At 57.1% G+C, this 27,425-nt stretch overlaps 1 protein-coding gene across 1 annotated transcript; it reads right to left on the reverse strand.

Moving 5' to 3' along the window:
- Positions 1 to 1,519: 1,519 nt before the first annotated feature.
- IGHMBP2 (immunoglobulin mu DNA binding protein 2) lies at positions 1,520 to 27,331 on the reverse strand. The gene is made up of 15 exons (XM_068976984.1): positions 27,220 to 27,331; positions 25,386 to 25,555; positions 22,367 to 22,550; positions 21,692 to 21,789; positions 18,037 to 18,200; positions 16,845 to 17,045; positions 14,869 to 15,016; positions 10,315 to 10,489; positions 8,244 to 8,426; positions 7,864 to 7,982; positions 7,335 to 7,429; positions 5,992 to 6,115; positions 4,548 to 5,390; positions 3,105 to 3,277; positions 1,520 to 2,489 (listed from the first exon to the last, which is right to left on the reverse strand). The coding sequence occupies exons 1-15, from the start codon at positions 27,303 to 27,305 to the stop codon at positions 2,292 to 2,294; spliced, it is 2,961 nt and encodes a 986-aa protein (XP_068833085.1). The 5' UTR covers positions 27,306 to 27,331; the 3' UTR covers positions 1,520 to 2,291.
- Between the last annotated feature and the right edge of the window lie 94 nt (positions 27,332 to 27,425).

Below are 27,425 nucleotides of genomic sequence, written 5' to 3' on the forward strand. Positions count from 1 at the left end.
GAAGAATGGGCTGGGGATCAGGCGCTCAGACGTCGTGAGCCGGCTGCTCCCCCAGGCCCAGCTTTGACTCTGCTTCTGTGTCAGCCTCCTTCTATCCCGCACACGGGCTTTCTCAAGGTGGCAGGAGGGGTGGCTGCGGGTCAACCCCGTCTTTCTTTTAGCACCTGTTTGTGGACCAGGGGGCAGATCCAGGTGGATCCTGCTTGAATTCTAACCCATCACCAAACCTGGCCCTGCAGTGGCCATTCAGGTGTGTTCTCTGATCCGGCCGAGGACCCAGAGCCTCCCTGTGGCAAGAGGATCAGGGCTTATTAACACAGAGGCAGGGATTAGCACCCTTTGGGGGGAGAGAGCTGCCACGGGGCCCTCAGCAACCACAAAAGGATGCTTCTGACGCAGACACCTCGTGACCGGGTCGCCCTGTCCAGGTCTCCTGACAGCCAGGGCACTCGAGCAGTAGAAATGGCGGCTCTGCACTCAGCAGCACTCTCCTTGCTGACCTGGATCACCCTCAGACTACGTGTGGCCCCTGGAGACCCTCCTTCCTCTTCCCGGAAAGTTCAGTCCTAAAGCCACGGGAGGAGAGCCAGTAAGGAAGGCATTCACAGAAGGGGGAGGGGGAGGGGCCGTGTGCATCCACGGAAGGGGAGGGGCAGGAGGGGCCATGTGCATCCACGGAAGGGAATGGGGAGGGGCCGTGGGCATCCATGGAAGGGGAGGGGCAGGAGAGGCCGTGTGCAGGTGAGCATCCATGGAAGGGAAGGGGGAGGGGTCGTGTGCAGGTAGATATCCTTGGAATGGGGAGGGGGAGGTGCCATGTGCTTATCCCCACAGGAGGTGGCATAGAGAGGGCCGTCAGGCCGGGGGCAGGGCCCAGCACTGTCAGAAGCAGGGCAGACAAGCCTGTGGGTCTGGGGGGAGGTCAGGATCCATGGAGGTGCTGGCTAAGTGGCCTCCAGGGCCCGAGGGTGCAAAAAGAGAAAAACAGGGCTTCCTAGGGTGATAGAAGTCAGAAGACACCTGATCAGCAGCCCCCCAGGCCCCGGGTGGGGATGAGGGGAGGCGTGGTCCGTGGCAGTGAGGCGGTCAGTGACGGGGAAGCAGGCGATGAACCAAGGGCAGAGCCCCGCAAGCTGGCCAGGCCTCTCCTCCCCCAGGCGTAGCTCCAGAGACCGCCCTCCTCCTCAACCACCTCTTTCCTCCAAGCGGGGCCCCGTGTGCTTCTGTCCAGGTTACGCCCCCACACGAGCCAATCTGAAGCTTCCCTCCTGGTTGGCAGCAATGCCCAGCAGAGCAGGACCGCTTTCTCCAGCGTAAGCTGTGCCCGGGGCAAGGGTCCCCCCTCCTCCTGAGGCCCTGCACGCTCAGCGGGCTCTCAGCCACCTTGGGAAACCAGGCCAAAGTGAAAAAATGGAAGAACGCCATCAGAGAAAACCATACTGTGGCCGTATGCACGCTTTCATTTAATTTTTAAATAGTTTATATTCCTTTGAAACAAATAAAGCTCTGAGAATAAAATAAAACGTCCATCTGAGGTTCTCTTCAAGAAGGGACCCTGAGGTGGCCCTCCAGGGGCTTTGGGTCTGCAGGCTTGGCTAGGCTGGGGCTCTAGGGGGCTCTTCCCTGACACTACCACTGTGGACAGTGACACGGGTCGGTGGGCGTGGCAGGGAGCCTTCCCAAAGCACGCCCGGACATGACCTCCGACCTACAGGGCACCAAAATGCCCAGAGTTGTGTTGGTTGGGGTCAGGGTGGAGTCACTGTGGCCCCCAGGGAAGAGAGATGGGAACCAGCTCCGGTGAGGTCACAGACCCGCTGCAGGCCGAGCCGCACATGGGGACGTCTGGGAGAAGCGCTGGCTCTAAGACGTCCTCTGTCCTGTCTGACCTGAAGGGCCGGGAGCTGCTGCCCTGGGCTATGAGGCTGTCCGTCACCTTCACAGGGTCACAGTCCCAGGCCCAAGTTCAGGGGAGTGCACGACCCGGCAGCGGCAGCACGACGCACCCCGGATGGCAGGCTCGCAGGAGACGCTCCGGGGCAGGGGTGGGGCACGCACGAGGGCTCCCACCCCCCACAGCAGCCCTGGGAAGCGGCCTGGGCTGGGCTCCCCCAGCCTCTCCACCTCGTCAGAGCAGCTCATCGCTGGGTCCTTGGCAGGCACCTCGCCCCGCGGCCGGGGGACGATGCGGGTCTGACTGCCACGCGGCCGCGTGGGTCCACCACCAGGAAGGGAAAGGCGCTGCAGGTCCCGCTGGTCCCAGAGGCCGCGGGGGCAGCAGGGCGCCCGCCTCACTTGCCCTTCTCCTTCCTCTTGCTCCGCCTCTGGCCGGTCAGCTCGTCCAGCTTCTTGTCCAGCCTCCTCTGCAGCTGGGCCCGCTTGGCGGGGTCCAGGGACCTGTCCTTGGTCCCACTGCCGGGGTAGAGGACCCCTTCCCGGCTGATCCTCTGCCGAGCGTGGGCGCGAGCCCTCTCCCCACAACCATGGACCTGGGGGTCACAACAGGCAGTGCTGGGCCGGGAGTGGGGACAGACGAGTCCCCAGCTCTGCCGACGCAGCACTCGGGAGCCACGGAGCCCCAGTGTCGGCCTCGGAGGGGCTCCCTGCTCTCTCCACACGCAGACTCTCACCCACAGGCTCCCAGCGCAGGGCTGGGGGGGCAGGAAGGGTCCACGCCCTGGCAGGGCTGGTGAAGAGCCCCAAACCCTTCCTGGCCCCCTGCCCTGGGCTCAGCACAGACCCTCCTCCAAGCAGACGGCAGTGAGGGGCGGGGTCCCGTGCCTCCCCGGCAGGGCAGGGTCCACTTAGGGGGTCACTCACACACACACAGGCCCAGAGTCTACGCACAGGCCCACAGTCTACGCGCACGACACACACACACACACATGCGCACAGGCCACAGTCTACGCACACAACACACACACACACACACGCACAGGCCCACAGTCTATACATGCACGATACACACAGATGCACAGGCCCACGGGTTGTGTGGGGGTGCGCACACAAGCCCAGAGCCCGTATGCGCGTCTCTCTCTCTCACACACACACAGGCCCACGGTTTGCCCGGAGCCCACCCACCCAGGTCCCCCAGGGCCGCGGACCTCGGGCAGGTGGTGGCCGAGGCAGTAGCGGCGGCCGCAGTGCAGGCAGAGCTGGCCCAGGGTCACGACACTGGCCGCGCACTTAGCGAAGCCGCAGGTGTTGTCTGCCTTGATGGCGGCCGAGACCAGGGCGTCAAAGTCCTCCTCGGCAGGCAGCTCTATGGCCGCAGGTCCTGGGGGGAGACAGGCATCAGTCACCGCAACAGGCGAGGACAAGGAAGTCGGACGCCAACTCCCTGCGGGGCCCGTGTCTGCCTGTCGCGCAGCCAGCCAGACCCCTGCCCTCAGGGCCACCGCGCGTGAGCAGACGCTGATGGAGCGGGTCCCTCACGAGCCTAGTGACCCTCACCGGACGGTGCAGCCGGGAGCGTCCGGAGGGGACCGGCAGGCAGGGTGCGCGCTCCTCAAAGCTCACCCACACAAATCCAGAAGAGCATTTAAATATGAGCATGTCCTTTACGTTGCTGACTGTAAACTCAAATCCCCAGACTAACCCTGCCATCCAGGGAAACACAGTGTATTCCTTCACAGCCCAGTGTAAGGAAAGGTAACATCTGTAACCAGACAATTGTGTGGAAATCCTTTAAAGTTGTAGGGAAACGCTCAGGAAGGGGAAGGAGACACGACTATAACCCCTAAATGGCGTCTTTAATTCCGGTGGCGCCAGCTCCCCTGGCGTGGGTGCCGACTCCCAGGGGCACTGTTCTCACGTGGCTGCCACCCACACCCTCCTCAAAGGAGGACCATCCTCCGGCCACGCCCGTGCAGTCACGTGTTCTGAGCGTGGTGGAGGCAGAAGTAGGGTGTCCGCTCCCATGGAGGGGACGGCGTCTCCTGTCCCCTGGCTCAGCTCACGACATGGAGCGAGCGCAGACAGGCCAGAGGCGGGGAGACAGCTCTGGGCTGTGCTCCCCAGGGCTCGGGGGCCCAGGGAAGAGGACCAACCCCATGGCCTTTCCTGGAGGAACACAGCTGTGACAAGGGTCACCCAGAAGAGCCAGGCCGTGCCCTGGACTCTCAGCCTCAGCGTGACACCGCATGGGGGCCGGTGGCGGGCGGAGTAAGCAGCCCCCGGGCACCCACGGAGGCAGCACAGGCACGACAGCGGCGCGCACAGCCCTGCCAGGGACCCCCGAGCCCGTGGAAGGAGCCGCGGCCGTGCAGGCCGCCTTGACTCTGTGTCCCCGGGCCCTGCCCACCGCGGCTGCTCCTCTGGCCCTCTCCTTGCAGGAGGAGCTCCGGTGGCCCGGCCGGACCCCACACGAAGCCCGGGGAACAGAGGCTGCTGAGGCAGGCGTGGTCTGCGGGGGCTTGGGGTTCAAGGTGAAGAGCCCAGGCAGGGGCCCCGCAGTAGGCGCCCTGCTTCTTCATGGGGGCAGGTGGGCCTCACACTCCCAGTGGAGGGGACGCCATGCCTGTGCTCCCACGAGCCGACCAACTCACCTCTCGCATCTCTCTTCTTCTTTTCCGGTAACTTCCGGGGTGCGGGGCCCGGGGCGCAGGGCCCCTCCTTGGCCCGCTGCTCCTGCTGGGCCCCCACCCTCTGCAGCCTCTCCAGGTGCAGCGCCTTCAGGTCCGGCTGGTCCCGGCCACTTGGCTCCCTGACAGGGGGCTCCGGCTGCTCGGGAGGCTCCAGCTGCTCGGGGGGCTCCGGCTGCTTGGAGCTGGGGGTCTCGGGACACAGAGGGGCTCTGCCGCCCGGCGCCGCAGGGGTGGGCGGGGCCCTCTTGCTCACCGTGATGAAGCGTTCCCTCCCTTTCCCGGTGCTGTCATGCCTCAGCCCAAACTCCTCAGCGATCTGGTGGACCCGCAGCCTGTCGTGTGGGTTCAGGGAGGCAGGGAACTCCAGCTGCGTCTTCTCACTCGCCATGAACTCCACAATCGTGGCCCTGAAGCCGTCTGCACCGTCTCTGCTCCCGGCACTCTCCCGGCTGCCGCCTCCATCAAGGCTGGGCTGAGGCTGCGGCTCGGAGGAGCCCAAGGGCGGCCCGCTCGGCTTCTTTCGGCCCGGCCCAGTCCCCCCGGGTGCCCTCCTGGCTGTCGCAGCAGAGCCCCGGGGCTTCCCGCCCGCCTGGGCACCCTCGTGGGAGTAGTTCTCGGGGACGATGTCGTCAAGATACTCAAAGGCCGTGCGCACCTCGCCGTGCTCCGTGAGGTAGTCCACCAGGGTCTTCAGGAAGGCATGGTTGCTGACCGTGCGGGAGTCACAGACCACGGCCACGTGGCGCCGTGCGCGGGTGACCGCCACATTGATGCGCCGGTCCTCGGCGAGGAAGCCCACCTCACCTGAACACCAGCCCGGGTGCACGGATGGCAGAGACTAAGGGACAGGAAGGCAGGCTCCCCCGTTCGCCGCCCTCCCCCAGAGGACCACCCGGGCTCCGTCCGCCCCACAGCCGTGGGGTCCCGTCCACAGGCTCCCCCTGGCTGCTGTCTAGGACGGTTCTCTAGTCCTGCCTGGGGCTCTGGCAGTGACGCCTGCCACTCGTCCCCAAGTCAGTACAGAGTCCTCTGCCAGAGCTCAGACCTAAGACACAGCCTGGAGCCACAGCCAACACACGAGGGACCTTCCGGTGCGCCTCCTGGCTTCACTTTGCCCCTCCTTAGCTGTCTTCGACCTGACAGAACCCATTCACTAACAACTGTTTCTGGGGAAAAATTTCTTACCCAATGGAATGTCCATAAGCCCTGGCTGCAGAAACCAGGCCCTGAGCTATACTGGCCTTGGGGCCAGGAGATGAGCTCTGGGCTCTCGGGGGCCACCTCCACAACCACTTTGAGAGGCTCGTGAGATCCTAGTTCCCCAACCAGGGATCAAACCCAGGCCCTGGGCAGCAGGAAAGCCGAGTCCTAACCACTGGACTACGCGGAAGCCCCAGCCCCGCACCTTTCCTGTTGGACCTGACGAAAGACAGGATCACAGCTTCCTTCTCCCGGCCCTGGAAGCCGTCGACGGACCTTATCTCAAGCTCTGGGTGCCTGTGCGCGAGGTTCTGTCTGAGCAGGTCCACCTGCAACACCGAGCCAGGCCTCGCATCACAGCTCACGTCGGGGGGCCCCACACGCTGCCCTTTAACCCGGCGGAGGCCTGGCCCCGCAGAGCCGCTCAGCCCAGGGGGTCCGCAGCAGCCTTGGGATCACGGCCTCCGAGCACCTCCCTTCCCACGGGCGTGCGCGTGAACACCAAAGCAGCGCACAGACGTGGCGGGGTGACCCACACCCCAGCACGGACGCTCACGCCACCATGGCGTGGGCTCAGACACCCCCAGGCGCGTCCTCTAAACCAGCATGGCATGACGTGGCGGGGTGACCCACACCCCAGCATGGATGCTCACGCCACCACGGTGTGGGCTCAGACACCCCCAGGCGTGTCCTCTAAACCGGGACGGCATAATGTGGCGGGGTGACCCACATCCCAGCATGGACGCTCATGCCACCACAGCGTGGGCTCAGACACCCCCAGGTATGTGCCTCTAAACCGGGATGGCATGACGTGGTGGGGTGACCCACACCCCAGCACAGACGTTCATGCCACCACGGCTTGGGCTCAGGCACCCCCAGGCGTGTCCTCTAAACCGAGATGGCATCTCATGCCCAGACCTCACGATCTGGGAAGCAGGTGAGTTCTTCCTACCAAAGGAGACGGGCCTTGCTTCATGAGCATACAAGCCCTGAGAGGGGAGATGGGAAAAAGGCCCAAGAGAAGGGAGGAGACGTCTAGGGTGTCTGCTGCCCACCACCGCACCCTTCACCAGGCGGCGCCCCCAACCTCCCCCAGGCAGCCTCCGGAGACGCCCAGCCCTGCAGTGCTCCACAAGCCGGAGAGCTGACTCGAGAGGAGGCAAGAACCTGGCAACTGGTCACAGCCACCAGCTCGGGTGTCGGGCAACCTGAGCCAGACTGGAGACTCCAAGCCAAGGCTCCCGTGGGGACACCGTGAGACAGGCCATCCCCGGGAGTGCATGAACGGACACTAGCCTGAGGCTGCCTGGCCCCAAAGGCAGGCCCGACAATCAGCTGACACGGGGAGCCAGTGAGAGCCCGCGACGGGGTGGGGAAGGCACTGCCAGGGGATGGATGGATGGACGGACGGAGCTCTTGCTGAGTCCATCTGAGCCCTGGATGCAGTTGTGATGAGGTCAGCTTTCAGCCTGCAGCTTTCGGCCACCAGAGCCCGTCAACCAGCCTGCTCCGCCAGCCCCTCCGGCGGGGAGTCACCCTGACACGCACCTGCAGATTATACGGCGTGATGACGGCGATGTCGGCGGCCCGGACACCTGCGTCCACCAGCGCCTGGACATGCAGGCCGACGAGGCGCACTTCACCTGAGTGGGGAACAGACAGCCCTTCAGCATGAGGGGCACTCTCCACGGACACCCGTCACCGGCGCTAGTTTCCTAAGCACTTTTCCAGCTGTGACGACAGGCGGCTCTCACGCTCAGCCTGTGGTGGCTTCCTGGGAGGGGACGCCGGATTCCACACACAAGGCCCAGGGCCCCCGCGGACGGGCCTCCTTTCTCCGTGAGAAGCAGGTGCATGTCCCGTCCACCTGGCTGCCCTGAGGGGGGACCCTTGCTGCCTGGGTCCCCTCTGCCTTGACCTGGGGCCCCCTCTGCCTTGACCTGGGGCCGCCCGTCCGTCAAGCACGCCCACGGTGCCCCACTGCCCAGGGCGCCTGGCTCAGGACCCCCCGCCCCCGCCCTCACGTGGCTCCTCTCTGACACCGGCCGCTGAGAGGGGCCCGGGCCAGCCCGCTCACCAGGGTTCCCTTTGGACTGCTCGTCATCCTCCTCCAGCTCCAGCAGCCCGCAGCCGGCCGTGTCCACCAGCAGCAGGGGCACGCCCGTCTCCTCGGTGGCCGCCACACCTGGAAGGTCCCTGCACACAGGCCGACACTGAACATGGGAGGCCCCAGCGACAGGCAGGGCCCCGCTGCCCTTCCCGTGCCCTCCCCAGCCCTGACTCCGCACCAGACAGCAGGGGGAGGGGAGCACAGTCATCGTGATCGGAGGACCTCACCCTGGAGAAGCCTGACCCGTGCTCTGGCCAGAAATCCGGTCTCAGAGGCGACCTCCACACCCACATCTTTACGGAATGTGGCTCAGGGGACACGGGGCAGGGTACAGCGGAGTCACTCACCTCAGGAGGTGCCCGGCCACGGAAGGGTGGGCGGTGAGCTGCCCGTGGTATAGGGCCTCCGAGGCCCAGCGCGCGATGGCCTGGTGCATGCGGTACTGCACCGTCAGCATCCGCACCGCCCCGGCTCCGCGCCGCTCCGCCAGGCGCTCCATCAGGCTGAGCGACAGCCCCGCCAGCGCGGCCCTGCCCGGGGAGAGCGGCAAGGGGCCCGAGTCCCGAGTGCAGCCCGAACCTGGGGCCAGGCGGGAGGCAGCCCTCAAAGGGGCCCGAGTCCCGAGTGCAGCCTGAACCTGGGGCCAGGCGGGAGGCAGCCCTCAAAGGGGCCCGAGTCCCGAGTGCAGCCTGAACCTGGGGCCGGGCGGGAGGCAGCCCTCAAAGGGGCCTGAGTCCCGAGTGCAGCCTGAACCAGGGGCTGGGCGGGAAGCAGCCCTCAAAGGGGCCCGAGTCCCGAGTGCAGCCTGAACCAGGAGCCGGTGGGAGGCAGCCCTCAAACCTCAGCCCACTTCCCTCCCAAAACTAAGGGAACGGCCCCCTGGAAGTGCCCATGTCCACCAGCGAGCCACGGAGCCGGACCCAGCCGGGCCGCCTGGCACAGAGCCGACCTCGGCCCACCAAGGGACGGGTGTCCAGGCCTGCTGCAGGCCCCGCGCTGCCTCCTAACCTCCCTGGGTTACCACTGTTCAGTACAGGCACCTACCAACAGCAGGGCCATGGGCATGAGTGGTGAAGGGACCCAGTCCCAACTGCAAACCCAAAAACACCCAGCTCGACCCACCCCACACATCTCCCCAAATCACCCGACTTTCCTCAGAGAGACAGTTTTGTGCGCCTCCCTGAGGGCACACGGTCCACACAGAGGGCTGCTCCACAGGGCCCCTCAGGCCTCCTCAGGAACCAGCCACTGAGCCGAGGCCCCCGAGCCCTCCTCCTGGACAGCATCCACGCCCACCCCTACCCGGACATCTGGCTCCCACAGGACAGTTCTCCAAAGCACACTCCCGTCCCCCCTTTATCCAGTCCAAAGTCCCCTCCAGATCCTTACTCTGAAGCCTCTGGCGGCTAGACACCCTCTCCCTGTGGGACCCTGACCCGCACACCCCTCAGTTCTGGGGTCCCTGCTCCCCTCTTGCCGGCTCCACCGACAGCCTTGCTCGCACACCCAAGCCTCACACCTCCACCTGCCACATTAGGGAACATCCACTCAACAGGCGGGATCTGAGCACACGCCAGGTGAGCCACCCTCAAGGAGCTCAGGTTCTGACCTGGCTGGCGTCTGAAGGAGCCAGCATGGGCACACGGTGGATGGCACACCCAGCGGTGAGCAACAGCTCTGTTCTCGGAGCCGCGGCCCCGGGGGTGTCACAGCATGACCACAGGCCCACACCAGCATCTGCACGTCCAGAGAAGGCCCTGGGCTCAGAGTTCCCACCGTCAGCTCCCGCTCTGCTTCACCCGGGGCCCCTCCCACAATCCCCATAGAGACCAAAGCCGGGGAAAGGCTAGTGACCTCCGCCCTCACCACCTGAACCTGGGGTGACAGGTGACAGGTGTCACATGGGTGACAGGTGGGCATGGATGCTGTCCAGGAGGGCTCGGGGGCCTCGGCTCAGTGGCTGCTTCCTGAGGAGGCATGAGGGGCCCTGTGGAGCAGCCCTCTGTGTGGACCGCGTGCCCTCAGGGAGGCGCACGAAACTGCCTCTCTTATAGGTGACAGGTCTGCCAACGGCACTCCAGCCCTGTCCGCTGCTGACCCGGGCCAGCCGGCCGCCCGTCCCCGCTCACCGCACCCTGCCTTCGCCATCTCTGGGGTCTGTGAGTCACACATCGTGAGAGGCTACTTCCTCTGTGTGGGTGTAACTGAAACTGCACCTTCAATCCAAATGACCCCCGGGTTCTCCCTCCCCTAAGTCAGGGCTCAGATGCTAAGGGAGCCACCTGCCCCCACAATCTTAACTCAGTCCATGGGCCAGGCTTCCCCACTGGCCCAGGGCCTCTGGGTGAGCCTGGGCTTCCGAGCTGGACTTGGAGGGACGCACAAGGGGGTGGCAGGTGAGGGACGGAGGGGTCTCACTTGTGGGAGACGATGGTGGGGGGCAGCTGCTTGTGGTCTCCGGCCAGGATGCACTTCCGGGCCTTCAGCAGGGGGATCCAGCAGCTGGCTTCTAGGGCCTGGGCACACTCATCGATGACCACCACGTCAAAGTGGCCGTCGGGCAGCAGCTTCAGCGGGCCGTCCGCAGAGGCGCCTGGTGGGAACCGGAGCTGTGAGCCGTCACAGAGGCGCTAACAGCTGCAGGCACCCCGGAAGAGACCCAACGAGCCACTGGTTCACAGTCTGGCTAAGTGTTAAGGCCTGTGTGGTAGGTTTGCCTCTTGGAATAAGGATCAGCAGGACGTTCCAGGGCTTGTGGTTCCAGCCCCTGTGTTTAGGTGTGAAGTGGTGAGCCCCAGCCATGGGCCACCCCAACACTTCGTTCACCAAAGTCAATCTCCCTTCTGGGGCTGGGACCCCAAAGAAGGCTGCCTTAATTGTAAATACTACTTCTGTATCATTTTCTGAATTTAGAGCTTAGTTAATTCTCTTATTAGGTGCTTTCCTGGACACACAGAACAATTAACTGCTGGGTAAAAATCACCGTGTACCCAAGGACACAAACCCACCACAGCCAGTTCCTCCTTCCTGGACACAGAGCGGTTTGGCGGTCCCAGGACTTGGAGGGCCTCCGTCCAACCATCACCTGCCCGTGAGCTAAGGGAGCAGGGCTGCAGCAGCGCCCAGGACAAGGAGCCGCTCAGGAAAATCGCTGGACAGACATGACCACAAGAAGGAACAAACCGGGGGAGGGAAAACGACCTGACCTCCAGCATCCCACACAGCACCGTTTCCAATGGTCAGTCTCCAGCAAAAAGTTACAAGACACACAAGGAAATGAAGTACAGCCCACTCACGGATGAAAAGCGATCAACAGAAACCGTTCCTGAGAAGGCCTAGATGGCAGACTTACCAAACACACACTTTACTATCAGCTACTATAAATGTGTACGAAGAGAAGAAGGAAGCATCGTCTAACGAAATAAAAGGCTGTCTGAGAATGATGTCCCACCAAGACTATCAATAAAGGGACAGAAATTACCTTTTAAAAAAAGCCCAAAACTCACAACGTTATAAATCAGTTGTACTCTGGTATAAAATAAAAAGAAAAAAAAATAAATGATTTAAGCCATAGAAAAAAAATACACTCTGCAGTTGAAAAGTACGGTAGCTGAAATTCACCGGAAGAGCTGAACAGCACATTTGGACAGGCAGAGGACCAGCACTCAAGCCAGCTGCATTATTCAGTCGGAGAAACAGAACAGAAAAACAACGAAGGGCAATGCCCAGCACCTCGGAGACCCACAGGACACCGTCAAGGGCACCGACGAGCAGGAACGGAGAGAGAAAGGGGCCAGAGGAGCACTGGAACAGTAATGCAGCGTGGAAGCTTCGCGATCTGACCAAAACAACAGCGCCCAGACCTAGGGGACTCAACAAGCCCCGTGCGGCTAACCCAGAGGGAGCCACGGGGAGACTCGTCACAGCCACGCTGCCGGAGACAGAGAAAGCGCCGCTCCATCATGTGCAGCCGATCCTCAGAGAGACTGACGCTGCCGACTCGTGAGAAACCATGCAGGCAGAGGGCAGGGGCGGCACGTTCGTGCAACTCGGACTGTCAACCGAGAACTCTGCCTCCAACACAACAGTCCCTCGAAAACAGAGGAGAGAAAAGGTACACCCAGGTAAGGAAAAGCTGAGACCTGTCTTTCGAGAAAGACTAAAGAGAGTCCTTCAGGGTGACATGAAGGACGCCAGAGAGGAACGCAAATTTACAGAAGAAGCAAAAGGCGCCAGAAGAGGCAGCGACACGGGGTGTGATAGACAGCAGGACAGTATCAGTGCTCCGTTTCCATCCTGTCTGATCTGAAAGACGGCCGGACAAAGCAAGGATTACAGAGTAAATCAGAAGCTGGGCTCTGTTCCTGAGAGCAGCCCCTCTGAGAGGCGGCAGCAGACAGACCCTCAGGGCCGCCCACCCAATCCTGATCCTGGCCTCCTAGCAGTCACACCCCGTGTAGCCCCTTCCCCTGAAGTGTGGGTCAGACCTGGGCCTTGCTTTCAGCCAAAAGAATACGGCCAAGGCGACAGGGGGGTTCATGTCGTGGCGATGTTACCAAAGAGTGTAACCCATCTTGCTACAACACTCTTACTCGCTGGCTTTTAAGAATCGAGTGGCCACATCAGAAAGGCCTAAAGCCGCCAGACGTGGTCTCCAGCTGGAGTGGCTGTTTTTCTACCAAAGCAGACTTCAGAAGGCTTCCCAAGGGGCTCAGGGGTAAAAGATCCGCTACAGTGCAGAAGACACAAGAGACGAGAGTTCAATCCCTGGGTTGGGAAGATCCCCTGGAGGAGGGCATGGCATCCCGCTCCAGTATACTTGCCTGGAGAATCCCATGGACAGTCCTCTGGGGGGCTGTAGTCCTCGCGGGACTGGCGGGTCGCAAAGAGTCGGACACAACTGAACAACTAAATAATAATATTTCAAAAAAGAGAACATACTGGGGATAATGAAGGTCGTTTCAGGATGATAAATTGGTTAATTAATAAAGAGAACATAACATTCAAGCCCCTAATAAGAGAGCTACAGAGGACACGGGGCAAACACTGACAACTCCAAGAAGAAACAGATGTACGATTACAGTTGATTTCAACACCCCTCTCTCGGTAAGTGACAGGATGAGAAGACAGGAAATCAGTAAGGATACTGACTTGAACCACAGTATCAACCATGACAGGAAACCTCAACAGAACCAGGGAAGGTGTTCCTTTCAAGTGTGCATGGAGCACTCACAAAGACCACATTCTGGACCATGAAACAAATCTCGATGAAATGATCCAAGTCGCACACAGTGTATCCTCTGCCCACATGGAATTAAATGAGCAATCAACCACAGGAAGATATCTGGAAAACCCCCAAATACATGGAAAGAGAATGACACAATTCTAAATAACTGTGGGTCAAAAAAGAAAAGGGAAATGAGACGGTTTATTTCACAATGAATGAAAATGCAAACACGCACGTTAGAAGTTACGGGATGCCGTGGAAATAGTGCACGGGGAAACAGGTACAACACTAAATGCCTGCAGCACAGAAGATGACGGTCTCAAAGCAATACGAATCAAAGCCCTCCACATCCACCTGAAGAAAAGGGAAACTGAAGAGCAAATTAAACCCAGGTGAGCGGACAGAGGGAACCCACATGAACCAATGCCGAGGTCAGTGCAACAGGGAACAGGAAAACAACAGAGAGAGCTGCCGACACCAAAAGCTGGCGCTTTGAGGGGATCGATAAAATTAATACCCCTCTTGCCAGAAGATCAGAGGAAAAAAAATAGGATGCAAGGTACTAATCTCAGAAGTGAAAGAGGTAACATTGTCACAGATGCTACAGATGTTTTTTTTTAAATGATAAGGGGTTATTATGAATAATTTTATGCCTGGGAATTCAAAGACTTAGATTAAACAGACAAATTCCTTGAAAGACACAAGCTCTCTGGAGAAGAGACACCCTGAATATTCTACAACAATTAAGGAAACTGAATTTGCAATTAAAAGACTCCTAAGGCTACAAGCAATAAATGCTGGAGAGGGTGTGGAGAAAAGGGAACCCTCTTACACTGTTGGTGGGAACGCAAACTAGTACAGCCACTATGGAGAACAGTGTGGGATTCCTTAAAAAATTGCAAACAGAACTGCCTTATGACCCAGCAATCCCACTGCCGGGCATACAGACCGAGGAAACCAGAACTGAAAGAGACACATGTGCCCCAATGGTCATCACAGCACTGTTTATAATAGCCAGGACATGGAAGCAACCTAGATGGCCATCAGCAGATGAATGGATAAGAAAGCTGTGGTACATATACACAATGGAGTATTACTCAGCCATTAAAAAGAATACATTTGAATCAGTTCTAATGAGGCAGATGAAACTGGAGCTTATTATACAAAGTGAAGTAAGCCAGAAAGAAAAACACCAATACAGTATACTAACACATATATATGGAATTTAGAAAGATGGCAATGATAACCCTGTATGCGAGACAGCAAAAGAGACACAGATGTTTAGAACAGACTTTTGGACTCTGTGGGAGAGGGAGAGGGTGGGATGATTTGGGAGAATGGCATTGAAACATCTATACCATCATGTAAGAAACGAATCGCCAGTCTATGTTCGATACAGGATGCTTGGGGCTGGTGCACAGGGATGATCCAGAGAGATGATATGGGGTGGGAGGTGGGAGGGGGGTTCAGGATTGAGAACTCATGTACACCCGTGTCTGATTCATGTCAATGTGTGGCAAAACCAATACAGTACTGTAAAGCAAAATAAAGTAAAAATTAAAATTTAAAAAAAAAAAAAAGACTCCTGAGGAAAACACTCCAGACCCAGAGGGGCTCCACTGGTGCATTCTACCAGATCTTAAAGACACCTCTATGAAACGCTCCCAGAAAGCAGACAAGCAGGCATGCTCCCCACCTCCGCAGGGTGCCGAGGCAGGCGGGGCGGTGGACGCCGGGCCCCTCACCTGTGTTTGTGGCGAGGATTACATTGGCCGCCGCCAGGCTCTCCAGCATGGCTGCCTCCTCCCTGTCCTTCAGCTCCTTCCTCAGCAGCTTGATTTCATCTCGAAAATTACTCTTCTCTCTCTTATCCTGGGTCTTTCTGTTTTTCGCCTACAAAGAAAAGGAAAGATAATAATTCTGACTCGACTTTGTTTTTAGCTCTTTTTAATTCACAAAGCACTTTTACTTATCATCAATTGGGCCGCTTCCCTAAGGTCCTTTGAAGGTGATAGAAAGTCAAAAGTCTTGGGACTTGCCTAGCGGTCCAGGGGCTCGGGCTCTGCGTGCCCAGTACAGCAGGCCTGGCTTCAGTCCCTGGTGGGGAAACTAGGGTCCACATGTCACAGCTAAAGATCCTGTACCTCAACTAAGACCCAGTGCAGCCAAATACATACTTTATATATATATATATATGTATTTTTTTTTTTTTTAAGTCTTTCTTGAAAGAGCAACAGATCCACGTAGGTGATGCCCTGACTGGCCTCAGGGCCTTCAAAGCCACTGTCAGCTGTGCAGGGAGAGGCTGGGGGGAGAGTGTGGGGTCCCAGAGAGCAGTAAACTCAGCCCGGGGAGCCGGCCCCACCCCGCAGTCATCAGCAGCGCTCCCGGGGAAGAAACGGCGCCTGCTGCTGCAGCACTGGGCCCGGCGGTCTCCACAGAGGGAGGCGGAGCTCCTCTCAGCGTTCCACACTCGTCGGGAGAGGAAAGCATTTGCTCCAGCCCCTAAATGTTCACCTAGACCTTGACTTACTTCCAGATGCGAAAGACACATAACCCCTTCCTTATCTGTGGTTTCTACTTGGAAAGGTATTTCGGTGGGAGCGATAAGCGGGACGCCTGCCTTACAGAGAAGAGAACCCTCAAAGCACAGATTTGAAACCAAGGGGGACTTCCGTGGCCGTCCAGCGGATAAGACTGTGCTCGCTCCCAGGGCAGGGGGCACGGGTTTGATCCCTGGTTGGGGAACTAAGATCCCACAGGCCCTGCAGCTCAGCCAAAAAATTAAAAAGTAATCAGGAACAAGGAAATGAAGCCATGCACACGCGCGGCGGCATGAATCACATCGGTGCAGCCCTCCAGCGTCTTCAACCTTGAGTGACCCCGCTCCCCTGTGGGCCTCGGGGAAGGCCGAGTCTCCACACCAGCCCTGCGAGGCCCGGACACAAGGAGGTGGGCTGGCGGTGAGCAAAGGGCGGACGTGCAACCGAGGGAATCGGGGCGTGGGGGGACGTGTAAACTAGAGAACCAAAGAGCTTCAAAGTTCTAGAAACTGCACTTCCCCCTGACCTATCAGCTACCGAGTTCCTTCTCACGAGGATTACATTCCACTTTTTGTTTCTCTTTCTGGCTGAGCTGGGTCTCCGTTGCTGTGCCTGGGCTTTTCACCGCGGTGGCTTCTCTCGCTGGGGAGCTCAAGGGCTCAGCTCCGGGCTCGAGAACACGGGGTCAACAGCTGTGCTGCCCACGGCCTGATGCTCCGCGGCAAGCGGGGTCTTCCAGGATCAGGGGTCGAGCCTGCGTCCCCTGCACTGGCAGGTGGATTCTTCACCACTGCACCAGCAGGGAAGCCCCTACATCGTGTTTTATGTTAATGGATTGAAAAATTAGGGAGGACGCGTATTTTCTGAGTTTTTACTTTTGGCCTGCTTTTCTTCCCCTTGCCATCATTATCCAGCCAACATGCCAGACACAGGGAGCCCTTAAGAGCAATGTTTCCTGGAAGACAACTGCTCGCCTCTTCATGAAACCGCCCTGAAGACAGTGAGTCCCCATTCAGTGCTGAGCACAGGTCTCCAGCAGACATGGGCAGGCCCAATGTTTCAGCCCGGTCTGTGACTCAGCGAAGGCCAGAGAAACGCCGGAGGATGCCACTTGCCCCTGGCAAAGACTACAGACCAGAGAGCCACACGAGGGGCAGACACGGCAGAGAGCTACTTACCCAGGCCTGGTCGATGTCCCTCCTGATGTCGGCCACGATCCGGGCGCCGTCACTGCGTGCCAAGACCGCGTCCAGCGAGTGCTGCTGGATGGAGTCCAGGAGGCGGGCTGGGTGGCCGAGGCGGAGAATCCTCTGCTTCCACTGGGCCAGCCGCTCCACCAAGTTGTCCACAGCAACGTTAGAGGGCGCACAGCACAGAACCTGGAGGGCACAGCTCAAGCTCGGCTTGGGGGTTTCTAAACGAAATCACCTGAGTTTACATTAGAACAAGTGGGAAGTCCTGAAGTTAAAGAGAGGAGGGTGGAGCGTGTACAGCTGGTGATGTTACGGAATAAACGTCCAGCTGTGAGGACTGGTGCAGACGGCCTGATGGTCACGCTACTGCACACGGACACGACATCTGGGTTCTAGACCTCAGGTTGAAAGAACCTACGGGGCTCCCAAGACCAGAAAGGCTGACCGGCAACCAGAAGGAAAGGCCTCGACGTGTCCTGGGATGGTCAGGCCAGGACACCCATCTCTCTGAGGACTGAAGGAGCAAACGCTGCAAAGGCTTAGACGGGTGCCTGGCTCATAAGAAGGACCCAGGGAACGTCGACCTACAGATCTTGACTGTTACTGCTCCAGTTCTTATCCTTATCCAACATTTATGACCCAGAAAGGTAACAACCGCTTCACATGCTCAGAATCCACGATAACTCGTATTGAGGGTAAAAGAGCCTCTCTCAACCATTAACAGTCTAAGTGAATGGTAACACACACCATCCCATCCCACATCTCAGGAACCGGGAACCTGCCATCTGCACAACTAACGGGACCCTTGAATTAACCAAAAGAGGTCTGTCTCCCGTGACTGGCTGCAGGGCCTTCTCCTGAAGGGCACAGACGGGCCGGGTCACCAGCATGCCCAGCAGGGGCCTGAGCACACAGCACGGGTGCTGAGCGGGTGGCTCCTGGACTGTGGCCCGGGGGACAGTGCCCCAGGCCTCCCCAGTCCTGACCCAGAGCCCCGAGAACAAGCCCACACCCTGGCGCTGTCAGACACCAACAGGGGCGCAGCCTAGCGGTCAGTCAGTAAACGCGTGGGAACGTTCCTACCCAAGTCCCGGAACCTGGGCTTGGGCCCTTCAGGGCCTGCAAGCCCGGCAGACCTGAGTGACGGTGTGTGCGGGGACGCGGTGCCCACGCCCACCTTTGAGCCCCGTTTCACAGCTTGAAGGATGATCTCCACCACGGTGGTGGTCTTCCCAGTTCCCGGGGGCCCATGGATGATGGCAAGTTCCTTCTGGGACAGCGCGAACAGGACCGCTTCCTGCTGGGAGGCGTCCAGGGCGGGGTTGCAGAAGGTCAGTGGGGCTGTGGGACAAGCAACAGTGAGGCTCCGGCTCCCCGTGACCCGGTGCCGTTCTCTCAACCCCACCCCGATGGAAATACAGGATGTCATGAGACAGGGAGAGAGCTGGCCCTCCCCTGGGTCAGCAGACAACACAAAGTCAACCTGCTTGGTTTTCAAAAGTCTTCCCCTGGACAGGAATCCGCAGGTCCTGTGTGCAGGCTCCCTGGGGGACTGTCCCCAGCAGCCCACTGCTGCCCCGGCCCACACAGCCTAGAGTGTTCACCACCTGTCCCTTTACTGACAAAGTCAGCCAACTCACGCTCCAGAAAAACAGATCCCTGGGAAGTAAATGTCTCTTGGAACATATCTGTTCCCACCCTAGTGTTCCTTTTTACATGGCCATAAAACCACAAAAGCAAACAATGAAAAGAATCACTAGCAGATCCAGGATGCTATTTCCAATCTGAATTTTCCATAAGCAAGACTGACGATCTGCTTCGTAAGCTCTATGCTCAGAGTCGGTGCCGCTGTGTCCAGCCCCGAGTCCGCAGCCTCCAGCCCACGCTGCCCACTGCAGAGACGGCTGTGCTGGCTGACCGCACGGGCACAGGGGGCTGATGCGGACAGGCAAGACTGAGACACTTGCAGGCACCATGGGAACCTGTTACTGCTCCAGTTCTTATCCTTATCCAACATTTATGACCCAGAAAGGTAGCAACCGCTACCTGGCCGCCACGCCGTGCCCTTGCTCCCCTGGACACCGGATACACCCAGGGCACACTGTGCAGCAAGGATGGCGCTCACCTCCTTCCCAGCTCAGAGCAACCTCTCACTAACTGGCTGGCAGAAATAAAATCTTCTTTGAGAAAAGTGACAGGTTGTAATTGTGTATGTGTGGCTCTTGTTGTTTGCTTGCCAAGTCGTGTCCCACTCTTTCACAACCCCACGGACTGTAGCCCTCCACGCTCTTCTGTCCATGGAATGCTCCAGGCAAGGATACTGGAGTGGATTGCCATGCCCTTCTCCAGGGGACTTCCCAACCCAGGGATCGAACCCAGGTCTCCTGCACTGGCAGGCAGGTTTCTCACCACTGAGCCACCAGGGAAGCCCAGAAACAAAATCTCACTTAAATGTGCTCTCAGAGTTTGAGAAAGTATTGGGGTGGCCAAAAAGTTAGTAACATGTTACAGAAAAACGTGAACAACTTTTTTGGCCAACCCCACAGGAAGCAGCCCTGAGCTTACAGACAACACCGCCAGGGTGTCAGCGCAAGTGTGACGGGAAAAGGGTGTGGGGTGGCCCTTGTGTTAGAACCCCTGAAGAGATGTTGCATAAACTGCCAAGTCCAGGGTCTGGAGAACTATTCAGTGAAGGGCAGCTGCTTGATGAGGTAACAAGCCCCCCAAAATGAGGTTTTCCCAGACACTGAAGGAGACGAGAGAGTGCACAGACCAACGTGAGTGAGAACAGTGGGTGTGGGGGGGGGGGGTGTGTGTAAGTGAAAGAGACACCCTGTTCTACATGGATGCGGAAAAACAGCTATCTGAATACACACGCCCATCAATGAGGCTAACCCCGCGTGACAGGTGTTTTAGTGATTTCCCTCCCCTTGTTTATTTCCAAATGTTCTGTGACTAACACATGTCACAGTCAGATATAAGCTCTCCTCAATTTGAAGGACACAGAAAAAACAATCAGATGTTTTGAGGACTGAGATTCTTCAAACCATAAAAAACCGCTATCAGGCATATAGCACTGGGTTGGCCAAAAGGTTTGTTCAGATGTTTCCGTAACATCCCATAGGTGTGGTGGAAACGAGCACCGTCTCTGCCATTTCAGGGAACACGAGGGGCCTGGTTGTAACCGGCATCCAGGGGAGCAGGGCACGTGCAGGAGCTCTGGCTCAGAGGCTCTCACACAAGCGTGTTTCAGTCCAATCTGTCCAGGTAGCACCCGGGTCCCATGGAGTCAGCATGGTCACCTCTGCAGTGGACACCTCGGGAGAGACCGTGGATGTTCTGTTTTCCGTAACACCTTATGTTGTTGCTGTTCTTCAGCTGTTAGGTCATGTCCGACTCCTTGCAACCCCATGCACTGCAGCACACCAGGCTCCTCTGCACTCCACTATCTCCTGAGTTTCCTCAAACTCACGTCCTTTGAGTCAGTGATGCCATCCAACCATCCTATCCTCTGTTGCCCCCTTCTCCTCTTGCCCTCAATTTTTCCAAGCATCACGGTCTTTTCCAATGAGCTGGATCTTTGTATCAGGTGGCCAAAGTACTGGAGCTTCAGTTTTAGCATCAGTCCTTCCAATGGATATTCACGGTTAATTTCCTTTAGGATTGACTGGTTGTATCTCCTTTCAGTCCAAGGGACTCTCAAGGGTCTTCTCCAGCACCACAGTTTGAAAGCATCAATTCTCTGACACTCAGCTTTCTTTGCGATCCAACTCTCACATTCATACATGACTACTGGAAAACCATAGGTTTGACTAGATGGACCTTTGTTGGCAGAGTGATGTCTCTGCTTTATAAAACACTGTCTAGGTCTGACATAGCTTTTTGTCCAAGGAGCAAGAGTCTTTTAATTTTGTGGCTGCAGTCACCATCTGCAGTGATTTTGGAGCACCCCCCCAAAAGAAGTCTGTCACTGTTTCCATTGTTTCCCCATCTACTTGCCATGAAGTGATGGGACTGGATGACATGATCTTCATTTTTTGAATGCTCAGTTTTAAACCAGCTTTTTCACTCTCCTTTCACCTTCAGCAAGAGGCTCTATAGCTCCTCCTCACTTTTTGCCATTAAAGTGGTATCATCTGTATATCTGAGGTTCTTGATATTTCTCCCAGCAATCTTGATTTTAGCTGGTGATCCACCTAGTCCAGCATTTCGCATGATGTGCTCTGCATTGTAAGTTAAATAAGCAGGGTGACAATATACAGCCTTGACGTACTCCTTTTGCAAATCTGAACCAGTCCGTTGCTCCATGTCCAGTTCTAACTGTAGCCTCTTGTCCTGCATACAGGTTTCTCAGGGGGCATGTAAGGTAGTCTGGTATTCCCATCTCTTTAAGAGTAGGAATTTTTATTACACAGCTTGTTGTGATCCACACAGTCAAAGGCTTTAGCATAGTCAATGAGGAATATCTTATGGAAAAACCCAAACGAACCTTTTGGCCAACCCAGTATGATCGGACATCCTCTGTTCTCTCAGGTCACTGACACAGAAGAAATATCCTTCCACTTCAAAATAAAATATTCAGATACATTAGAAACAGCATTATTTAAAAACAACAACAATGGAATGAGCTACTTCTTTGACACTGTGTGCAGGTAACTGACTTGTTCAAGAAAGTCACACAAAGAAATTTATAAAGACACTAAATTAGACTTCTCCCTGCGCATTCGCAAACTCTTGTTAAAATCGCCCAAGATCACCCTGGTTGCGGTCACACCGGTCACGATACTACCCACAGTGTCTTCAATCAGGAAAGGAAAATCAAAAGCTCTTACGCATCTCACTGGGAGGACTGGGGTCTGATGTGCCAAAGAGGACCTCTATGAGTGAGGACGCAGGGCCAGAGTGATACTTCTTTAGGGAAATCAGAGCTCTGCCAAGGGACAGGGAAAACGAGGAGCTTAGTGACAACCAGGATCGACACGGCGCCTGAGGCCCCCGCAACACTGCCGCCCCTGCCCACCCACCTCCCACAGTGATAGTGCTTAGTCGCTCAGTCGTGTCCAACTTGTTATGACCCCGTGGACTGGAGCCCCCCAGGCTCCACTGTCCATGGGATTCTCCAGGCAAGAATACTGGAGTGGGCTGCCATTTCCTCCTCCAGGGGATCTTCCCAACTCAGGGATCGAACCCAGGCCTCCTGCACTGCCAGCAGTTTCTTTACCATCTGAGCCACCAGGAAAGCCCACCATCTGTCTCAAGGGGCATGCAACCAACCCCAGACCCCAGGTGCTTGCCGTCTTCTCCAGCAGGAATGAGATTCGTTCAGGGAAAATGGTACGTGTGATTTCCAAAGAAGGCAATGGCAACCCACTCGTGCTCTTGCCTGGAGAATCCCAGGGGCGGGGAGCCTGGTGGGCTGCCGTCTATGGGGTCGCACAGAGTCGGACACGACTGAAGCAACCTAGCAGCAGCAGCAGCACGTGTGATTTCCAGTTACGTACACTTACTTTTTCAGTCGCTTGTACGTCACGTCGTTGGCAAGCTTCAACAGTCTGTAGGAATGCTCTTGGTCCAAATTCAGCTGGGAATCGTGGGACTCATCAAAGGCCACGGTGACCGCTTTCTGGGTGATGCGGGTCAGGATCCCAGTGGCCAGCTGACCACTTTCGTCATACAGACCCACAATGTCACCTGCAGGAGCAAAGACCAGTTACGTAAATGCTGAACAAAGTTAAACGAGAATTATTTCATTCAACAAACGCCAGCACATTTCAACTACTGTAACTGTTACTTTCATTAGAAATGAAGTCGGTAGCAGCAAAAAAAAAAAAATTTCTAACTCACATTACGTAATTAAATTCACTTGCACGAAATGAACTGCTTAACACAAACATGACAGTCAGTAAAATATTTAAAGTCTTCCTCTGCGCCTGGCACTGTTCTGGACGCTGGTCTGTATCAGGAATAAATCACAGTCCCTGCCCTCATTTTGGGAGGAGGGGAGCAAACCGAACCACCTGGCGGGGTCGGCGCCAAGGGCGTCAGTGAGAAGGGCAGAGTGAGCACAGGGTCACTGCAGGGCACGTGGGGCGGGCCGCTCTGCGGGGAGACAGGTAAGCAGGGTGGGCCCCGAACAGGGTGGCCACAGGAGCTCACCTGGGGGCGGGCACTCCAGGTGGACAGCGACGACTGCTGAAGGAGGGAAGGGGCTGCTGCCACTCAGCTGGGCTTCCCACCCCTGTGACAACTCTGGTGACTCACCCTCCACCAGGCAAGTCTGAGGGGCATGGGGCACTCGACCCACACTCAAGCGAATCAGGGCTTCACACGCCCCTCGGGGGTGAGCCTGGGGCCAATCGGAGCCTGAGACTTTTGCCCGGGCAAGATGGAAGGAGGCCCTCACCCTTCCCCCTAGACCAGAAACCAGGGCAGATGGACAGGCTGGACCTGCTACCCCATGGGGCCTGAGAAGGAGCCAATCCAGGAGAGGGCGGAGCCAAGACGCAGAGAGGAGCCAGGCCCAGGCGACCCCTCTGTGCACAGGGCCGCCTTCCGGTGATCGCAGCCCATGCACCCCTTCCTGCCCAAGCCCGCCAGGCTCAGCGCTTCTGTCCCCTGAACACCAACAGTTCTGCCTGAACCAGAGTCCACGTGGAGATTCAGCCAGAGCCCCCCACGTACTCACACCCCATTTATTCTGAGTCAGAGTCCACGCCACACATCAACCAGGCACCAGACGTGATTTTAGTCCTGACCTATTTTCCTTCTAGGAAACAAGTTTCATCTGTACCTTGAATCTTTCCTGTCTCCCTCCCCAACTTTTAAAGACAAAGAGAAGGTGGCAGCAGTTCCCCTGCCTGGGCGCAAGGTCTGGTTCTGTGCATGGGGTGGGGGAGTCTCCATGGGGCTGAGTGCCGGGGGCTCCAACCCCACTGTGCCTTCCCCACCAGCTGCCCTGAGGGGCCCACACTGCAGAGTTCACATCTGTAAGCTACACAGCCTTAAAACTGCTCTTCAGAAGATGGAAACCTAACAACCAACCCCACCTATGTCTGATCAGGAGCTGTCGCAACACTTCAGATTTCAGATCTGTGCCTTTCCACCTAAAGGACCACCTTCCTCCAACTTTCTGTTTATCAGTTATTCATCAACCTCGAAGGTCCTGCCCTCCACAGCACTTCCTAACTGAACATAATACATTTTGCCTTTGGTTTGCAGAGTTTACAAACGCCCAGCAGGGACATTCGGTCCTGCCCACTTAATCCTGATGGTAAGGCCGAAAGCTCGACTGTCTTTAGAGGACAGGTGACTGACTCCTGGCCCCTCAGCAACACAGTGTGTAAGATCTGACTCCGACCATCAGCTTCCCCTCCTCCCATCTGTCTCCGAATGCAGCCAGGATTCCAACAAGCGGGGGGCAAGAGGCCAGAAAGTCAAAATATGAAACCAACAAACCCTGTCATCATCAAATCAGGGCCGAGAGACTTTTCCAGAAAACGTGCAGTGCTTGGCGGTGCTGCTGTCTCTGTTTCCAGGTCCGATTGAAAACAAGAGTCCCAGGTGTGAGGTTAAGAAGCTTCTTCGAACTGCCCCTTCTTTCCAACATGGCTGCCACAAGCTTAGCCAAAGTGTCCTCAGTACAAGGAAGGTCTGGGACTACATAGCTATGTACAACGAACCGTCTGGTCCAGAGCTATGGGGAGGGAAGGCGGCGGGGGGTTCAAGAGGGAGGGGACATATGTATGCCTATGGCTGATTCATGCTGGTGTATGGCAGAAAGCAACACAACATTAGAAAGTAATCACCCTCCGATTAAAAATAAAACTTAAATATATATATATATGTATATATATATACTGCGATATTATGGGGAAAAAAAAAACAAGAAATGAGAGTCATGTGTAACCTTACATTTTCTAGTAGCTACATTTGTGTGTTGTTGTCTGTGTGAGCTGAGTCATGTCCGACTCTTTGCAACCCCATGGACTGCAGCCTGCCAGGCTCCTCTGTTCATGGGATTTCTCAGGCAAGAATACTAGAGTGGGTTGCCATTTTCTTCTCCAGGGAATCTTCCCGGCCCAGGGATCGAACCCATGTCTCCTGCTTTGGCAGGCTGGTTCCTTACCACTAAGTCACCTGGGAAGCCACATTAAACAACCAAAAAGAAACAGCTAATTTTAATAGTAGTTTACTTAACCCAATATATGAAAAATATTTTCATTTCAAAACATAATTGGTAGTCATAGAAATTACTCTTTTTTTTAAACAGTACTAAATCTTCAAAATCTCTTGTGCATTTTACATGAGCACGAATCACCAGCCATATTTCAGGTGTTCAGCTGGTGTCTGCCGGTCTGGAGAGTGCTGATCTAACCTACCAGAAAGCCTCGTAACTGCTGGATTTCTAAGTGAGAGTTCTCCACTGCAAAGCTTTATTCCCCAGCTGGTCCTATGTGACCAGATCTTTACAGCCCACAACTGAAGACTGCAATATTCAACGCACACCCTTGTCAACAAGGTACAGACCGGAAGTAAAGCTGTTACTGGGAAGAACAGCTGCAGACACGCATCTCCTGGGCTCGAGGGTAATGAGCAGCCGTCCGTACAGCCCGGTCCGCTGGCTGGATACCTGCAGCTTCAGCAAACAGACGCCTCGGTTCTGGAGTTCCTTCAGAGAGACATTTTCCTGCCAGGATCTGGGAAACACCCAATGTTGAGACTTCAGTATTTGTATTTTACCAGTTTTTACTTCCAAACATGCAGGAGGAACAGAGGAAGTCTATGCACGGGAAACTCCAAACCTGCCTCCTCTCAAACCTGTTCCTCCTACAGACCCCCATGCCCTCCTCACAGCGCCCGCACTCACCTTTGCCTTCTCTCCTGGGCCCTGTGAGTCACTGTCCCACCAGGGCCCCCCATTTGTACCCAGAATCCACCCCTGCACCCTCACTGCCAAGGGCCATCCTCTGCCCGAGAACATAAAATAAGAGGGACCCCTCTGGCCATTCAGCAGTGAAGACTGTGCTTCCAATTCAGGAGGCACAGGTTCAATCCCCAGGTGGGGAATTAAGATCCCACATGCAGCTCGTCACACACACACACACACGCACGCACGCACGCACGCACGCACGCACGCACGCACTATAACACAAGCTTCTTCCCCAGGCCCTTCTCAGTCGGACTCCTGTGCATCTTTCCACGGGTGCTTACTCTGTACTGCGGACGGTGCTGAGCCCTTGACTTTTAGATCACTGCATTCCCACCTCACTGGTTTGCTGTAAGGATGATCTCTTTTTACAGACAAGATGACTAAGGCTGCAAAGTCACCCAGCCATAAATGATGGGGCCCGGATCCCACCGAGGGCAACAGGACTCCCAACTCTCAACCATCATAATCAAAAACTTCTAAATCAAATCCTCTCCACGTAGGCAGCACAGTGGTTGAGTACAAACTCTAGCATCAGCCCGCGTGACCCCAAATCCTGGTTCACCCTGTGTTACCTGGGGCAAGTGACTTAACTTCTCTGTTCCAGCCTCCTTAGACCTAAGATGAGAATCGGTTACCGCAGTAACCAATTTCGCAGAGCTGATGTGAGGTTTAAAGCGACTAATGCCTGTGGAGTGCTTTTACACCCCTCAATAAATGTCAGCTCTCAGTTTCAGCCCTAGGGGTAAAAGCCCGACGTTTTCAGGGCTCCAGTTCTGGCTGCAGGGATGCGCTGCTTTCCCTCATCTCCTCCAGGAAACTCCTCCCCGCAAACTCTTTAACCCTTATTTTTCTGCAAGCTGTGCTCAGGCACCACCGCCTCCAGGAAGCCATCCGTCACTAAGGCTCCGCGGGGTCGGCGGTCCTTCTCCCACCCCCTCCACAGCACTCGGCCTGCACACACAGCTCAGCACCTGTCAGGCTGGAAGCGGGCCGTTCGCGCCCCCACCGGGCCCTTCCGCTCACACCGGTCGCCCGGGGCCCATTATCAACGACTGCATCTCATTCGAGGCCCGGCAAGGAACAGGCGCAAACACTAACGGGGGGCCGAGGAGGGAAGAGGGCGGAGAACACGAGGGGATGGAAGTGGGGAGACAGGCTGGGCCCACGGGGCAAAGTTCAGAGGGGCACTTCAGGGGGAGAAGACCCTCCCAAGGGCGGTCCCCAAAACGGAACGGGCCGCCCCGGAGGGTGAAGAGGCTTCCATCCTTGGAGGCGGCCGAGTCCCCTTCACAGTCAGGAGGGCAAATCCCGGCCCTAAGCTTGTCGGGCCGAGCCCCCGGAGGCTTCATCTGTGTGGTCTCAGCTGGAAGAGGAGGGGAACCTGGGGGAGACGCCGGGCCGACCCCGAGAGGCCCGGGCCGGCGGCCGTACCTGCGCTCCTCGACCTCCGCGTCTCGCTCGAGCTCCAGCAGTTCCAACTGCTTGGTCACGAAGCTCTCCACAGGTGTCGAGGCCATGGCCGCAGGCCGGCCCGGGCCCAGAGCCGCTGAGGTCCGGCTGCCGCGCGCGGCGCTGCTCCCGGCCGGACCCGGTGCGTCGACGCACCAGGCTCGCACCACTTCCGCTTCCGCTCGCGG

This window comes from Capricornis sumatraensis, chromosome 8, assembly GCF_032405125.1.
Source record: "Capricornis sumatraensis isolate serow.1 chromosome 8, serow.2, whole genome shotgun sequence".
Taxonomy (NCBI): Eukaryota; Metazoa; Chordata; class Mammalia; order Artiodactyla; family Bovidae; genus Capricornis; species Capricornis sumatraensis.